Below are 17,688 nucleotides of genomic sequence, written 5' to 3'. Positions count from 1 at the left end.
AAAGTGGAAGCATTGCGATGTGGACTTGTGGGTGTGCACCTGACTTTTCTTGCAGGCCCACATTTTTCTTTGTTTCCGTAGCAAAATGTCAGATTAGAGAGATACCACCTTGGTTTTATTTATTTAAAATTTGAGCAGTTTTAAACATCTGGACACAAGGGAGATCACAAACTACATTGTAAATAAGCAGCAAGCAAGCGTTTTAATCTTAAAATCTTGTGTAAACATAAATGTTTTCACTTGTTATTCAGAATTATATGAAATATGGCTTGGGGGCGGGGAGCTTTTCCATTGTACTGAAAAAGCCTGGCTACAAGTTCTGACTTCAAAGACAGAACAGTAGAAGGCTATCTGTAAATACAACTAAGGGTAGGTTACCTCAAGGTAGATTTAGGTGCCTTTCTGACATCTCAAGCTCCCAGGGTGTTCTAGAAAACAGGCTAGTATATATTAAATATATAGGCAGGTAATATAATATTCCCAGAGGACCCTAAATTCAGGAACCTTTTTCAAAAAAAATCCCTCCAGCATTTTGTCTGGCCTTACTGCTTTCCTGTGCAGCTCTTCACATTACTGTGTTAATAACATCCATCTTCATCTGCCAGGCAGTGGAGAACTTCATCTACTCATGCGCTGGCTGCTGTGTAGCTACTTACGTGCTGGGAATCTGTGATCGGCACAACGACAACATCATGCTCAAGACCACAGGGCACATGTTCCACATTGACTTTGGCAGATTTCTGGGCCATGCTCAGATGTTTGGCAACATCAAAAGGTGAGCACTCTAAGCAAACTAGAGAGGCTGTGTGTGTGTGGCCGACTGAATTATCGGTGCTAAGGGCGGGCATGTATGCTATTTTTGGAAACGAAGGTGGAGCTAAACTAGTACATAGATTAGCTTCACCATGAAACTAATGGTTTCAGTTTTTCACATTAGTTTCACATAGAAATGTTTTTGCAAATTGATATATTTCTGGAACTCCTGTGTGCAAGGCTGGAAGGAAAGGATGAACTGAGAGATCTGTGAAAGACATGCCAGCTCTGAACAAAGGAAACATTAATTCAGTGGCTGCAACAATCATATGGGGCTTCTTTGTCCAATCTGCCTGAAAACTGTCAGTTCTGATGCCCTGGAGTGGTAGTAGAAGCCTTGCACATTCCACAACGTTTGCATGGAAAACAGAATTTGTTACAAGGAGGAGAAATGCAGCTGTTTCTCTCATTTAAACCAATGGGAAGCTTTATAGGATGCATCTTTTTAAAAATTGCTTGTAAAATGTAGTTCCTGTTTAGTGCAGCACCTGAAAATGCCATGCCATTTGGATGGAAAATGTCATGGTTATTAGCAGCAAGCTGGGTCTCCGCTGCAAAAACTCAAATGAAACTCAAATGAATGTGAAACAAAATTGATGCAAACGAAAAGAAAGTGAAACTAAATAGGGTAGATTTTAAATACTTAAGACATTTCAAGTGCACGCTTCTGGCCGGTGTTCAGGAATGAGCCCTGGAGTTGCAGGACTCGCAGAAGTGGGCTAAGCTGAGGAAGGCACATGTCTTGACAGTTAACTCCTTATTGACAAGAAAAGCACGTACAGCGAGCTTCCACAGTGTTCCGGATACACACACAGACACACGCTTCTATCCTCTAGGCCAGGGGTCTGCAACCTTTAAGACAAAAAGAGCCACTTGGATCGAAGAAAAACAACAACTGGGAGCCGCAAAACCATTGTGACATTTAAAACAGTGGGGAGTGTCGGGGCACACAATGCGCCTCCTCCCCTCGCTAGTATCTGCCCCGGAGCCGCGGCAAAGGTGTAAAAGAGCCACATGCGGCTCCAGAGCCGCGGGTTGCTGACCCCTGCTCTAGGCAGCTGCCCACAGGTCTAGGCCCTGTGGAGCAGTTACAGCAACAGGGAGACCCTGCCTGCCCCTGCTGGCTTATATACCCTCTCATGACAGGTTGCTTGCCCACAATCTGAGACTTCTCTTGTCAGGAAATTGTCACTGCTCTTCCCTTTTCAAGACCCTCCTGGGTCTAGGAGGCAGTGGGGCAGGGAAAGGTGGGGAGTCTCTTGACCTGTTTGTCAGCTGAACAGCCTCTTCCGCCCTTACCCTGCGTATATTCCTCCATCTTGGACTGCCCTGACTCTCCCTCCTCCCCTGGCTCCTGCCTTGGGGGCAGCGTGAAACCCCATAAATCACTGGGTCATTCTCCTGGTCCCTTGCCTCCACCCCACAACCTTTGGAGTCTTTCCAGCTTCCTGTTTGCATGGATAAACTAAAGTCTACATTGTAGCAGGGACGCAGGTGGCGCTGTGGGTTAAACCACAGAGCCTAGGACTTGCCGATCAGAAGGTCAGCGGTTCGAATCCCCGTGACGGGGTGAGCTCCCATTGCTCGGTCCCTGCTCCTGCCAACCTAGCAGTTCGAAAGCACGTCAAACTGCAAGTAGATAAATAGGTACCGCTCCGGTGGGAAGGTAAACGGCGTTTCCGTGCGCTGCTCTGGTTCACCAGAAGCGGCTTAGTCATGCTGGCCACATGACCCGGAAGCTGTACGCCGGCTCCCTCGGCCAGTAAAGCAAGATGAGCGCCGCAACCCCAGGGTTGGCCACGACTGGACCTAATGGTCAGGGGTCCCTTTACCTTTACCTTTACATTGTAGCAGTAGCTAATTAATAATGATGTGGGTGGGTGTAGATTGTTGGTACCCAATACAAGTTTTTACCTGCCACGCATCTTTTGCGGGGCACCATATTACGTGCTTTATCCAGAAAGGGAATCTGACAATTTGGCTTACAAATGTTGGACTTGAAGTTCCAAACTTTTTACTACGGATTTTTTTTTAAATAAAAAAGCTTCTATTTCCCACCCCCTAAGCATCATGTTTTCCAGCCTGTTTCAAAACGTTCTTGGTGGAGCAGGTTGCCAGTGGAATGTGGCTTATCAGTTTCCACATTGTGATGCCCTTGTTCAGTGAATGCAGAACCCATTATCTGTAAAATGCATTCAAGCTTTTTCCTGCTGCTGATACCAAGCATGTGGCTTTTGTTCCAAAGTCCTTCAGAATAATGTGTTGTGTGTGGATCTAATGGGATCTAGCACTCTCTGGGTCAACTAAGGTATGTTCGGAAATGAAAGCATGGTGACTCTTTTGTCCCTGGGATTAGCCACATCACTGTGGCATTTGCACATTTCTTCCGTACAGGGACCGAGCTCCATTTGTCTTCACATCAGACATGGCTTATGTCATCAACGGCGGTGACAAGCCCTCCAGCCGCTTCCATGACTTTGTAGATCTCTGCTGCCAGGCCTACAACCTGATCCGCAAACATACCCATCTCTTCCTCAACCTTTTGGGCCTGGTGAGATACCCAGTTTCTACTTTCCTGCTGCCTCTGCTCTCCAGTAGCAGTGCATTTATCCAGACAGTGCATCATGGTTATTTCTGAAAAGACTTTCAGCTGTTCTTTGCAGGAGCTTGAAGGGTTTGCATAGGGAGACAGAGACAATGGTGACCATCAGACTTGACCTGAGGAGTAAAGAACTGCCTTCTCTCTTCCAAGCCTGCAGTTTCCCCATGACAGAACCTTCTCAGTCTATAGCCAGATCTTCGTTATATCCAAACCAAGGAAAGGGTATAGGTTTTTTTTGTGGTTTTTTTTATTATTATTTGATATCCTGCTTTATCACTACCCGAAGGAGTCTCAAAGCGGCTAACAATCTCCTTTCCCTTCCTCCCACAACAAACACTCTGTGAGGTGAGTGGGCTGAGAGACTTCAGAGAAGTGTGACTAGCCCAAGGTCACCCAGCAATTATTTGTCTGTGTAAGAGCAAAAATCACTTGGCAGATGCAGCACACAAACGTGTAGGCTCTCAGATAGGAACTTGTTGCTGCTTTGCTGCTCCTTGGATGAGGAGCCGCATGTTCCTACAGTCAAGCTGAGCTACGGTTTGACTTAGTATGTTGTATGAACCAGACCAATGTCTGGATTCACACATAAAAGTAAACCCATAGTTAAGATCAGCAAGCTAACAACAAACTCCGGGTTACTTTCACTAACAAGTCATTGTTTATTTGCCGCTCTCACTGCCCTGCATGTGTGGTTTTGTCAGCTTATAGTGAAATAAAAAATGTCCACTTTTTTACATCAAAAGCAACCAGTTTTAGTAAAAAATAAGTAATAATTGTAGTGCTTCCCCCTCCCCTCCAACTGCTGGGATAAGGACACAAGCTGAGACTTGGTGAGTATCAACCATGAAAGCCTGTCTCTAACTATTGCATTGCCAAAGGCCCCTTTTTGTTCCTGAGACTGCAGCAGACATTGCTTGCAGATATGCACCATAACTAAAGGGTTGGGAACTTGCCTTTCCTGTGTTTTGAAAGAAAGCTGAGGGTTTCTGGAAATCCAGTTAGCATGTGGCACATTCCAGAATCCATGAAATTCCCACAGCTCATGTCTGGAGTGTTTGCATTTCTTTCTTTTCTGGTTCTAATCCGTGGCCTCTTTGGTGCCCAGATGCTGTCCTGTGGGATCCCTGAGCTTTCTGACCTTGAAGACCTAAAGTATGTTTATGATGCATTGAGACCACAGGACTCTGAAGCAGATGCCACCACCTATTTCACCAGGTAAGGGGGATCCTGATGGCTGGGAGAGGTGGAAAGGAAAGCCAGGAGCCACGTTGGTGTGCCAAGCTACTCCCACAGAGAAATCTTGGTTCTCAGGGTCCTCTTTGAAAGGTCTGTTGTAGTCTTTGAAAATGCAGGGGGTAGACCAGTCAATTCTATATCAACCCACAAACCAGATGTTTTATCCTTTTGTGCAGGTTGATAGAGTCCAGCCTTGGCAGTGTTGCCACGAAGCTCAACTTCTTCATTCACAATCTGGCGCAGATGAAGTTTGCAGGCTCTGACTCCCGACCGGTGCTCTCCTTTGCCCCCCGTGTCCACACAATCAAGACGTCCAGCCGGATCCTTGATGTCTTCCTCTGCCGTCACGAAAAAGTCTTCAATCCCAGCAAGGGCTTTGTGAGTCCCTTCCACAGGCATTTTGGTGCAGCAGGTGGTCAGTGTGGTGGAGGCAGTGTCAGGGAAGCTAGCATGCGGCTGCGCTAAAGCGCAAGAGCAAGTTGTGCTGCATGCTGGAGCAGCATCTCCAGAAGGTGCTGCTGAACCATAAGGACTGCTTCCCTCTCTGCCTTGCAGATATACATCGTGAAGGTGAAGCGAGAGAACCCCTCCGAAGTCACCTACATCCAGCGTACCTTTGAAGAGTTCCAGGAACTGCACAACAAGATGCGCCTCATCTTCCCCTCTTCGCATCTCCCCAGGTTAGCCCCATTTGGTTTACAAACTCCTTTTTTCTTTTGACACTCTACTCTGTAAGAATTGCAAACCTTTGAAGACTAGTTTTGTATTCATTTCCCGGAAACTTGCTTATGCTGCCCTGATTTTGTGCACTAAATTAACGTTTTCTCCTTGGGAAGTCTTAGCGCTTGGATTTTGTTCACATTTAGGATCTAACCGAAAGAATCTCTCATCCCTTTCACCAGATTGGCTAGTGATCCAGTGGGTATGATACAGCAGACTATCCTCTCAAAATTCTGTGTGTGCTTAATTGAATTGCTTGTGTGTGAATGGTCCTCATCACATGACGTTAACCAAAAGTTTCGTTTCTGAAACACTCCAAATGGATCCTTCTGACAGCTGCTATCTGTGTGACATGAAAAATCCTTTAAAAAATAATTTGTGTGTACTGTTGCAGCCGGGAGCAAATAAATTTGGCAGACCTTCTGTTTCAGTTGAGATTTTGCTTTTCAGTGATAGATGGGGCCCAACACCTAACTGTTTCTTTACCCTCCCACCCTCCCCAAATTGTCCAGCTTTCCTAGCAGGTTTGTGATTGGACGCTCACGAGGAGAAGCAGTGGCTGAGAGGAGGAGAGAAGAACTGAATGGCTACATCTGGCATCTGATCCATGCAGCTCCTGAGGTGGCCGAGGTAAATAGGCGGGAGCGAGGTAGTATTAGCCAAGACCTTTAGGATGAACTGCAGGCAGACACAGCAGTGTAGAATAGTTTAATCTAAGTGCTTCTGCAGAAGCCTGACCCTGGAATTATTCCACAAACACTTTTTGCCATTCCTCTTTAGCAAGCTTTGTTAATACATATGGAAGCTTTGCATAGCATTCCCTGTCCTTGCTTACATGTAAATCAAGGGACCTTCTTTAACCACTGCTGGAGAACACTCAGCACATAGGAGGCAAGAGAACTTGCTTGGTAAGTATAGTATCAAAAGCTGAGCTGAGAGTAAGGAATATCAAATATCAGGTGTGTTCTGATGGCCTCTGGGTGCCTGGGTGTGCAAACAGGATTGCCTGTTATGTATTCTGGTTCTCCCATCTATATAACTGAGGTTATGTGCTACTGTAGTATTAAGATTTTACAGGGACGCGGGTGGCGCTGTGGGTAAAAGCCTCAGCGCCTAGGACTTGCCGATCGAAAGGTTGGCGGTTCGAATCCCCGCGGCGGGGTGCGCTCCCATCGCTCGGTCCCAGCGCCTGCCAACCTAGCAGTTCGAAAGCACCCCCAGGTGCAAGTAGATAAATAGGAACCGCTTACTGGCGGGAAGGTAAACGGCGTTTCCGTGTGCGGCTCTGGCTCGCCAGAGCAGCAATGTCACGCTGGCCACGTGACCCGGAAGTGTCTCCGGACAGCGCTGGCCCTCGGCCTCTTGAGTGAGATGGGCGCACAACCCCAGAGTCTGGCAAGACTGGCCCGTACGGGCAGGGGTACCTTTACCTTTACCTAGTATTAAGATTCATAACCAGGCATAGGCAAACTCGGCCCTCCAGATGTTTTTGGCCTACAATTCCCATGATCCCTAGCTAACAGGACCAGATGATGAGAATTGTAGTCCCAAATCATCTGGAGGGCTGAGTTTGCCTGTGCCTGCTCATAACCATTCTAAGCAAGTAAGGAACTGCAGGAGTCTTCATAGCTGAAGGCCTAATAAATACAGTGGTGCCTCGCAAGACGAAAATAATCCGTTCCGCGATTCTCTTCATCTAGCGGTTTTTTCGTCTTGCGAAGCAACCCTATTAGCGGATTAGCGCTATTAGCGGTTTAGCAGCTTAGCGGCTATTAAAGGCTTAGCTGCTAAAAGGCTATTAGCGGATTAGCGGCTTAGAAAAAGGGGGGGGGAGCGGGAAAAAAATCGCAAGACTCGCAAGACATTTTCGTCTTGCGAAGCAAGCCCATACGGAAATTCGTCTTGCGAAGCAACTCAAAAACGGAAAACCCTTTCGTCTAGCGGGTTTTCCGTCTTGCGAGGCATTCGTCTTGCGGGGCACCACTGTAATTAACTTATTTATGAAAGTAAGTTATTATGTGAATTGAAGCAACATGCCCAACCAAGCTTCTCTTTTCATGTCAGAGGGCATATCAGAAGTAGGTGACTTGCTACTGGAGTAAAACTGTGGCCTGATGGTGTGCTTCTCTTGCAGTGTGACCTGGTGTACACATTTTTTCACCCCCTCCCAAGGGACGAAGTTGCTGCAGGCACCAATCCAGCACCCAAATTGCCTGGTAAATATCTGAAGGACGCAAACAGCAGGACTTACCTGCTTCAACACTCTGGCTCTGCATGCTGGCCAGTACTGAGGGAGGGCAATGCTCTCATGCAGCTGCCTTGGAGTGAAGTTGATCATAGCCACAGCTTCATTCTTTGGCACATAAAATGAAAGTGCTGGGCACATGGAAGGGATCTGCCTATTCAATGGAGGCTGTAAGTTTGTGTCAGGACCTGACAGGAGGTTCAGAATGGTGCTGTAAGACTGGTCATTAAACTATGTTATGCAGATATAGGGTAGTATAGAGGAATTATGTTGTATTTGTTAAAACAAGATAAAGCGTAACAGAGGCATAATATAGTACTGTTTTTGATTTTATTGTTTTTGTTTGTATTTTTTATTTTAAAAAATAATAATACTAAAGTTTTCCAGAGGATGGCCTTTATGGAAAGGCGCTAACGCCTGTTTACTGTGGGTGTAGTGCCTTTCCTCTCTTTTTTTGCCAGTAGACATGGTAGTTTTCCATGCCAACACTGCTCCCTGTTCCTTATTCTTAGATGCATCGTGGTCCCAACCTGTTGGAAAACTGGGTGGGGAAGTGAAGCTATCTGTTTCCTACAAGAACAACAAGCTGTTTATCATGGTGATGCATATCCGAGGCCTGGTAAGTGCTGAACTGTAGCTATGTCCCAGTGGCGGCCACTGGCCAAACTTTTCAAATCTCTGCAGCCTGATGTGGCGCAAACAACTGACAACTGGGCTTGACTTTCTCTTTTCCAGCAGCCTATTCAAGATGGCAGTGATCCTGACCCGTATGTTAAGATCTACCTTCTGCCCGATCCCCAGAAAACCACCAAGAGGAAAACGAAAGTCGCTAGAAAAACATGCAACCCTACTTACAACGAAATGGTATGCTGCCGCACACCTTTTCTTAACAGGCTAAAGCAGGGGTGGGTGGGAAACCTCCGACCCACAGTTGCTATCAAACAATTAATTAGCTATTAAAGCCAACATTCTTTCGTGAAAGATCCAGCTGCTAAAAAAAAAAAAAAAGTCCAGACATATTTTGAGTTCATGTATTGCAGGGTAGGGGACAGTATGAACTGATTCTCCATTATACATCTCTTGGAAATCTATTAATGTTACTATGGAGTGGCAGCATGGACAATTTATTACAATATAGCCTTACAATATAAGGCGGAGGTGGGGTGGTTGGCTCAAGAGCCACCTTCACCCTTGGCTAGTCCTCTGGCGGAAGCATGCCAGTGGGGGATGTGGACTCAGTTGTGTGAATTCACACATGCAGGTTAGGGAGGGGGTGGTTTGCTTCCCCATCAGGCTATTGGGGAGGGCAGAGAGATTTAAACCACCTACATTAGCACGGTCTACTTTTAATCCCCCCGTTTGTCATTGCTGTCAAATTTGGGGGTCTTGGGGAGGTCAGAATTTACTTGGGGCCAGGCCATGCTCCTGGGCCAGGGGTTAAACACCCCTCCTTTATTTAAAGTTCCTATCGAGACTGCTGTCATAGTTGAATTAGTTCAAGTTTAAAGACTCGGTATTATACATGTGTGTGTGTGTGTGTGTGTGTGTGCATTGATCATTTTCCGTTTTCTCTGACAGATTTCTACCCTAGGTCTAAATGCTAGAAAAAATATATGTACTAGATGAGTGTCTGCATTAAGATGCATACGTATTACTGAAGAATACACAGAATTACTATAGTCTGGCCTTCTGCTATAGAGGCCAGAGACTGCTGTTCTAGGCAACTACTTCTTCCACCTTTCTAAGGAGAGTGTGAGTGAGTTTTAGCTCATGTCCTGAAATTTCCTGTATCTTTCAGCTTGTCTATGATGGGATTCCTAAAGGAGACCTCCACCAGCGGGAACTTCATCTGAGTGTCCTGAGTGAAGAGGGCTTTTGGGAGAACATCCTCCTTGGGGAGGTCATTATCCGACTGCGGGACCTAGATCTGACACAGGAGAAGATGGGCTGGTTTGAACTGGGCTCTAGGAGTCACGGGACCATGTGAAGAGGAGCAGCAAGGCAGTCGCTGTGTCTTTGGAACCACTCTGGCCCCATGGGAGTCCCTGGGAATTGATGCATGTTCCAGGAGTTCTATCCTGGTGTATCTGACAGGATTTAGTTTCCTGCAAATAAGGACGGACAGATGTTAAGTTTCTCTGCAAATGAAGGGTTAATTTCCTGTGGAGAGTGAGCATTTTGGGGTGGAGTCATGATAGGAAATTCATTTATGACTTAAAATGGCTGCCATAGACTTTCCTTTTTATACATTTTCCTTGTGTCAAGGGAGCAATGACTTATGGGGGGGCGAAATAATAGGGGGCACCCCCCTCTTTGGGATATTTTAATTTTTTAAGAAAAACAAATGATTTCAGTCCAGATGGGACATAGGAGCACATGCTGAGAAGGAGCTTTTCTAGGCAGGATATATCATCAGTGAGATTCTTGCTGGACTTTCTCAAAAGTTGTTGTTGTTGTTTGTTGTTGTTTTAAGTAAATAAAGGAATGTGTGCATAAGAACTTGAGGGGCGGGAGGGGAAATGTTTGGGTTGGATATAAATGGTAGATGAAATCCTTATCTCTGGGACAGGAGCTGGTGTGGTCCAACTCAAGCCATCTTGGAGAATTTGCTTCCAAAGGAGAGCTATGTAATGTATATATGTGAAGAGCTTACAGTTCTCGATTTCCTGCTTGGAGATGTAACCTAAAAGGCATGCTCTCTTGGACTAACATTTAGACTTGTCCTAGGAGGCAAAAGGCAACCATATTCCTCTTGATTCTAAACACCTACTAAGGCCTTGGGCATAGCAGCTATCTGAAGAGCTGTGTGATATTTCCACCTTACTTCCTTGCTTGCCTTTTGCACATGTTCATCTGGCCAGTCTGAGGAGCTGGAACTGATTAGATACGGTTACGCTGCATCTTGGAATCAGAGCGATTTTCCTGGTCTCGCTTCTCCCAAGCTGTGACTTTGGAAAATGGGTTCCTTGAATTAGCCAAACCGCCTCTGTGACAGTTTCCTGTGTATGGCCATTTCTTTCCTGTTGCCTAAAACCAGATTACATTAGCAAATACCTAAAGCCTTTTCAGGATTCTCATCTTCAGTGTCACCGCAGGCTCTTCTTCTGAGCTAGTGGGTGGGAGGCAAAGGAAAAGGCAAACTAGCTGGAAACCTGGTTAAAAGGTTACCTGGCATTTTGCCGCTGAGCACCCATGACTTACTGAAACCTTTGCATACACCCACTGCCCTGCAATGCCTTTTGTAGGCCAGGTGGCCATGAGCTGTTCCTTTGTAGCCTTTTCTTTGAGAAGTAAACCTGTGTAAAATAAAAAACTAAAAATAGAAAGGTGGGGAGGGGGAATAGCCAGCTTTTAAACCTTTGTCTCTTTGCAATTATATAAAGACCAGAATGTGTGTTGTTGGATCGTTTTTCTCTCTCTTTTAAGAATCATTCTTAAAGTATGTCCTGTTTGCGGGTTGCCATTTGCCTCCTTGAATGAAAAAGAGAGCACTTCAAAATGGAGGGGAAGATGTTTCCCATCTCAGACAGGAGCCTTGCACCATTGGGCCTAGCCCTCTCCCTCAGAGCTCGTCATCTTCTAGCTAGCCTGAGCTGTTTGTTTACAGCAGGGACTCCTGTACAGATGAAACGTTTCTCAGGTTCAAGAACAAAAAAATAAAATATGCTATCTGAGAGGTATAAGCCAAGTTTTTTTAACCGTTCTCTAGATCAAGGTTTGCCTGAAACTTGGATTTTTTAAAATCTGCATAAGAGGTGCAGGTGGATTTCAGAGTCAGATAAGCAGCTACGTGAGACAACCTTGGCCTGCTCATGTCACCTGTTCTGTTGGAAATGAGGGAGAGATGGCATCTCGCAGATCCCTGGATCCTTCCTCTGTTGTAAAATGGTGGCATTATTTGAAGTTAACAAATAAAAGGAAATGGAATTCAGTAGAAACTGTGTCGTCTCATCCTTTGCCGCATTAGGGTTATAAAGCAAGCACAAACTTTTTCAAAGAGATGCAGCATCATTAACCCCAAATAGATTTTGGTAAGTTGTTGCTTGGCCAAAGAGGACACAGGATGTTGCATTTGGGCTGGCTAGAAAAGTAATGACTGAGCAGCTCAGAGAAGTCATTTGACCTTTAATTTCCCATACTCAATGTTTGAAAACAAGTTACCATTAGCCACAGCCAGTATGGCCACTGGTCAAGGGCAATGGGAGTTGTAGTACTATAATCTGGAAGGCACAAGGTCGATCAGTCCTTCCCACTTGGTCTACCTTTGTCCATAAGCCTGTTCACAGTGCATTTTGGGGGAGAGGAGATAATATGCAGGATCTGCAAGAACAGGTTGGCTTCTGCATCTTTGCTCTCTTAATTCAACCATATGTTTGGATTCAAAACATTTGCAGGCTTTAACACCAACTTGAAATGTGGTCCCATTGTCCGGCTTAACCGGGAAACAGTATCTCTGTGTGCCTAAATATTGACAGGATGACCAATGACTCTTCTTCCCCTGGACAGTGAGAAGCCTGTCAATAGAGGGCCAAACTATCACCATTTGTACATGTTGCAGTATCAAATCAAATTATGTAGGAGGCTTAAAGAGAAGGGAGACTATAAAGCCTAACAGGAATAGATAGATTTTCAGGCTGATTGGATCCTATGTAATATAGTGCAGAGGAAAGACACTGGAAGCATCCATAGTTGCCACTGCTTGCACATTCATGCCACGAGGCTGTTGCAATAGCCGTGCAATCTGTTACCGATGCTATGTTACTAGGTAGTTAAGATAATACATACTTTAATAGGCTTGGGTATTGAATCATTCATAATCACCGCGGCACATTCCTACAATGCCTAATTAGCAAAAGTGCATACATGTGGAGTGTGTATGATGCCACAGTGACATGTCAGCCATAGGTACAAAGGGCAGGTGCTAAGAAGTGACTGAGCTTGATGGAATCTGGAGAAACATAGCCATAGACAATGGCTGTTAGAAGCCATGCCACTTGGATGTAGTTAGAAAATAATACACAGAGATTTCATGCTGGGAAGAGGAGGCCAGAATCACTTGAGTTTCCAGATTCCAAATGGAAGGAAACCTGTGCCGAGAGTGGTTGTGTAGAGAGGATGCAGTTTCATCTATTCCCCCTTCTGTGCAGTTATTAAAGGCAGGCCACCACAAAATGCCCCTCAATGCAATTTTTATTCACACATTTATCCAAATGTTCATGCTGTCTTTTTGTAGCCTGGGCAGCTTACGAAGAAAAGGTTAGTGGAAAAGCCCCAGAATCGCATCTCCAAAAGCAAACATTCATGGGTAAGCAGAAAATAAAACGATTGCCCAGCATTATTCAAAAGCCAGTTGCTCTCCACAATAAAAATAAATTGCATTCTTTTTTGAATTAGATAAGAATTAGATTGGAAGAGCTCTGCATCTTCTATTGGGAGGATATTTCAGAGTTTGAGGGAAACTGCTAAAGGTCCTGCTTTGACCAGTGTATGTTCATTTGATGAAAGTACTTGAGGTAGGACCTCACCCAGTGACTGCGACTGTCATAGGAACGTAGGCAGCTGTCTTATACCAGGTCAGACCTTGGGTGCATCTCGTTCAGTATTGTCTATGTTGACTGAAATAGGGAGGGTCCTAAAAACAGACATCTCATTGCTCACGGCCAGGTTTAAAAGAGTACATCTTCTACATTTGTCAGAAACTTAGGTTGACAGGCACACTTCTGTGGGGAGAGAGTTCCACAATCTAGAGGCTACCGCAGAGAATACCCTCTCCTGGGCCACCCCTCCTCTACTGAGGGCAGCAGAACTACCAATAGTGCAAGGGTCTGTAAGTGAGGAGGTGGTCTTTCAAATATCAAGGAACCTAAGTCCTTTGGGGCTTTAAACACTAATGTGAACACCTTGAACTGGGCCCAGAAACAAACTGGCAACCAATGCAGCTGTTTTAAAACAGGTTGTGTGAGATCTAAACAGAACCCAAGCCTGTAATACGGCTGCTGCATTTCAGAGCAATTTAAGTTTCCGAGTCATCTTCAAGGGCAGCCCCACTTAGAGTCCATTGATATAATGCAGTTTGGAAATCAACAGAGCATGACATACAGTGGCCATATCTGTCCAGAGGGATCTGTAGCTAGAAAAAGTAGCCACTGAGGAAACCTGAGTCTCTAGTGACAGTGCTTGATCCAGGAGCAGGCTGCAGAACATTCCCAAGCCATTGATCATTTGTACATAGGTACTAAATTGGTTCACATTAAGAAGAGTGAGAAGACGAGAGTCCCATGGACTGCAAGAAGATCAAACGCATCCATTCTTAAGGAAATCAGCCCTGAGTGCTCACTGGAAGGACAGATCGTGAAGCTGAAGCTCCAGTACTTTGGCCACCTCATGAGAAGAGAAGACTCCCTGGAGAAGACACTGATGCTGGGAAAGATGGAGGGCACAAGGAGAAGGGGGCGACAGAGGACGAGATGGTTGGATAGTGTTTTCAAGGTTACCAGCATGAGTTTGACCAAACTGCGGGAGGTAGTGGAAGACAGAGGTGCCTGGCGTGCTCTGGTCCATGGGGTCACGAAGAGTCGGACACGACTAAACAACAACAACAAGAAGAGTGAGATTATCGTTGCCTAACATTAAAGATTGGGGCTGAAAGTAACTTTCCAATAGCTATGTGGCAATGGAAACTCAGGCTGCTTCAGAATAGCCCAGGTGCTAATTCAGTGTCATAAGTACATAAGAAAAATTCTGCTGGATTGGACTGAAGTTCTATCTAATGCAGCTTTCTGTCTCCCACAGTGGCTAACCAGATGCCAATAGGAAGTCCGCACATCAGACACATGCTTACAGTTCTTATTACCCTCCTTTGTGGTAGGTTGAGTAGCAACTAAATCATAGAACTGTAAAGTTGGAAAGGACCCGCCAGTCCAACCCCTTGCAATGCAGGAATCAAAATACAGATAAATTTGGCACAATTTAGATGTCACTTTATTTCTGAGTGAACTGGAGGCAGCCATCCAGTGTGAGAATAAGCAGAACTTGAACCCATGGCCTTCAGAGATGCTGCCAAGCTCCTTAACCACTGGACCACTTAGCCACGGAGAAAAATCTTTTCTTACCTAAATCCTAGATTGTAAAAACAACCCTGGATTATCTCTGAGCCTCTCCAGTAGCATCCTTTTTTTGGGAAAGGCTTCTGTTCGTTTGGTGGATGGGTGCATGTTAGGCAGAAAATCATCTGGCATAGCATTTCTTGGCACGAAGATGGAATAATTGGGAATGTTGCACCTGTTGAATTTTTGCCTGTTGTAGATTTTCTGGCAGAAAATAAAGAACAGAGGCAACTGTAATGTAGTTTCATGTAAATTAGCTCCCTAAAGAAGACGTGTGTGTTAAAACCATGTAAATAACAGAATCAAATTTTGTCATTCTGTTCCTTCAAATACTTCAGATCACAGTCACAAGTTAGTAGGCAACGGCTATGTGTTTTTACCATATGATCTGTATAAGCAGGATGCCTGCAACATTACAGTAATTGGATTACTAATGACGTACGTGAGTTTCAAACATGCACACATGCCACAACTTTTTAAAATTGGTTAATCATGTCATATGACAATATGACTTATGTTTAAAAGAAAGCACTTGGCTGATCACTTCATCTGGGATAACTCAGTATAGTGTGGTTAACAAAATGTTTTGCAGCAACCATGAGGAAATATGGTTCAAGACAGTTTTTATAATGCAACTTATGCATGTCAACTCAAAAGGAAGGCCCACTGAATTCAATAGGACTTAGCTTCTGACTAGACAATTTTAGGATTGCACTGTTACCAAATCTCCAGTGCATGATAAATTTTAATATTTATATTTGAAGCACAGTCGGAATGATACATCTGCCTGGATTATTTTATGTGTTATTTTTAAAGAAGGGGAGGCAGAAGCATGGCATCTCCTCTGGGATCTGCTGCTGAAGCAATTGCCTCGTGGTAAAACCAGCCCTGCAAGGGTGCACTGTTGGTTAGCATTGCATGGATATATGTGCAAGTATATCTTCCCAATGGAAACACAATCCTGGGTAAGCGCCTGGAACCCCTGGAATCTTGCACTGCTTGTGGAGCTTGGGTTTGCGTGTAACAGAATCTCATGAATTAACTTCCAAGGGAGGGCAGAGCTGGAGGTAAAAGTAGGTGTGGCGAGAGGTAAAAAGCAGGCAAAGCAATGGATGTGACCCTTATCTTTATACAGTACGCTGCAGCCCATATATACAAATATCAGAGATTTCTACACACACACCTTCATTGAAGCAAGGAAGGGATACTATGTATGGCAGGGGCTGGCAAGGTTCTACCTGCCTGGGCCGGTCAAGTCCCGCAGAGATCTCTCCGTGGGCTAGATCGTGCATGGTGTGATTTCCGGCGTCTGGGCATGCGCAGATGTGATTTTTGGTGCTGCGGGAGCGAGTCCCCACGCTGCGCTGGTTTAGCGCAGCGCACAGGGACTTGCCAAGCAGGCCGCTCAGTTCGTGGGCAGCTCGTGGGCCGGTTAAATTGCCCCCGTGGGCCGCTTGCGGCCCATGGGCCACAGGTTGCCAACCCCTGATGTATGGTTATCTGGAAGTATGGCTGATTTGCACAGATGACAGCCTTAAAAGGCTTGTACCCTTCTTAAACCAATGACCTGCTGCAGCTGACCTCAACACACCTCCCGAGAACCAGTTACAGTGGTACCTCGGGTTAAGTACTTAATTCGTTCCAGAGGTCTGTTCTTAACCTGAAACTGTTCTTAACCTGAAGCACCACTTTAGCTAATGGGGCCTCCCGCTGCCGCCGCACTGCCGGAGCACAATTTCTGTTCTCATCCTGAAGCAAGATTCTTAACCTGAAGCACTATTTCTGTGTTAGCGGAGTCTGTAACCTGAAGCGTATGTAACCTGAAGCGTATATAACCCAAGGTACCACTGTATTAGCAATAGGCACCAAGGGAAGGCTGTTTCCTTCACCTCCTGCTTGTGAGCTTCTCAAATGCAAACTAGTGGAAACAGAATGCTGTATTGGAAGGACCTTTAGTCTGATGCATCATAGTAGTTTTTATGCTCCTTAGCGCTGCGACAAGGTCATCTTATCTCTATTAGCGTAACTGACCTTTGGCGGGGTAGCTACCCGTATGTTATCATTGTTTGCAGAGCAGCCCTATCTTTGTGCTGCCCTTAAGTGTACTTTTCTACATTTTTTTTGTTTCGCTTTGACTTCTTTCTGCTGTTCATACAGAGATGGGGGAAGCCTGGCTAGACACAGGCAGTTCACCACCAGTTATTAGCAGACAGTGCTTCCTAGATGTTTTGAAATCTTGGGAACAAGTTGGACATAAACTGAACATTGCAGTTAGGGGGACCAAATGCAAAAGAGGACAGAGGCTATGCAGCTGTGTAGAAGGAATTTTAGCAGGGGCAGCTTGTCTTCTGTATCTGGCCACCCTTGCAGTGTGGGGTGCTCCTATTGATAATACCCACAAGCCAAGATACCCTACATCATCCCGCCTCATATTTTCCATCCCAGTCCCAGCATTGCATTGGGCTGGTTTAATGTACTTCTGAAAACCTTGGGGTTTTGAGGCCTGCCGATACCTTGGACCTTGTGTGTGGATGGTACCGTTTTTGGCTACAGAAGGCACCATCCTTGGATAATAAGTTTGCTATGAACATATGAGGCAGCCTCCCACGAGCTGTTGCCCTCCAGATATTTTGGACTACAACTTCCATCAGCCCTGGGCCAGCATGGCTGACGTTTAGGGAATGCCATGGTTTGTACAGAAACATCTGGAGGGCCCCGGGTTGGAGAAGGCTGCTAAATAGTATGATTTCTGAGGTAAGTAACTGGGAGGTGTTTCCTCTTCCTTCCTTTGCTAATAAGCTGCACCTCAACAGCTATGAAGCGCCTTTAAAAAACAAAAACGTTGCTGAATGTTTCTATAACCCTCTAATAATTTAGAGGAGCAACCGGCTGATGCAATCGCCCGCCTGCGCCAGCGATCAGTCACCAAAGTGCGCTCGCTCGCTCTCCCTCGAGGGAGGCGGAGC

At 45.5% G+C, this 17,688-nt stretch overlaps 1 protein-coding gene across 3 annotated transcripts in view; it reads left to right on the top strand.

The window, feature by feature from the left end:
• Positions 1-11,554, top strand: part of PIK3C2B (phosphatidylinositol-4-phosphate 3-kinase catalytic subunit type 2 beta) — a 90,618-nt gene extending 79,064 nt beyond the window's left edge. For all 3 annotated transcript variants that reach the window (XM_028734220.2, XM_028734221.2, XM_028734222.2), the window contains 10 exons: positions 606-775; positions 3,208-3,364; positions 4,521-4,630; positions 4,828-5,029; positions 5,207-5,331; positions 5,884-6,001; positions 7,506-7,587; positions 8,129-8,235; positions 8,352-8,480; positions 9,415-11,554. In XM_028734220.2, the coding sequence (XP_028590053.2) occupies positions 606-775; positions 3,208-3,364; positions 4,521-4,630; positions 4,828-5,029; positions 5,207-5,331; positions 5,884-6,001; positions 7,506-7,587; positions 8,129-8,235; positions 8,352-8,480; positions 9,415-9,603 (1,389 nt within the window). In that variant the 3' untranslated portion in view covers positions 9,604-11,554. The remainder of the gene's footprint in view (positions 1-605; positions 776-3,207; positions 3,365-4,520; positions 4,631-4,827; positions 5,030-5,206; positions 5,332-5,883; positions 6,002-7,505; positions 7,588-8,128; positions 8,236-8,351; positions 8,481-9,414) is intronic.
• Positions 11,555-17,688: the final 6,134 nt, after the last annotated feature.

The sequence above is a fragment of the Podarcis muralis genome, chromosome 5 (genome assembly GCF_964188315.1).
Source record: "Podarcis muralis chromosome 5, rPodMur119.hap1.1, whole genome shotgun sequence".
Classification (NCBI taxonomy): Eukaryota; Metazoa; Chordata; class Lepidosauria; order Squamata; family Lacertidae; genus Podarcis; species Podarcis muralis.
This window is presented reverse-complemented; position numbering and strand designations above follow the sequence as displayed.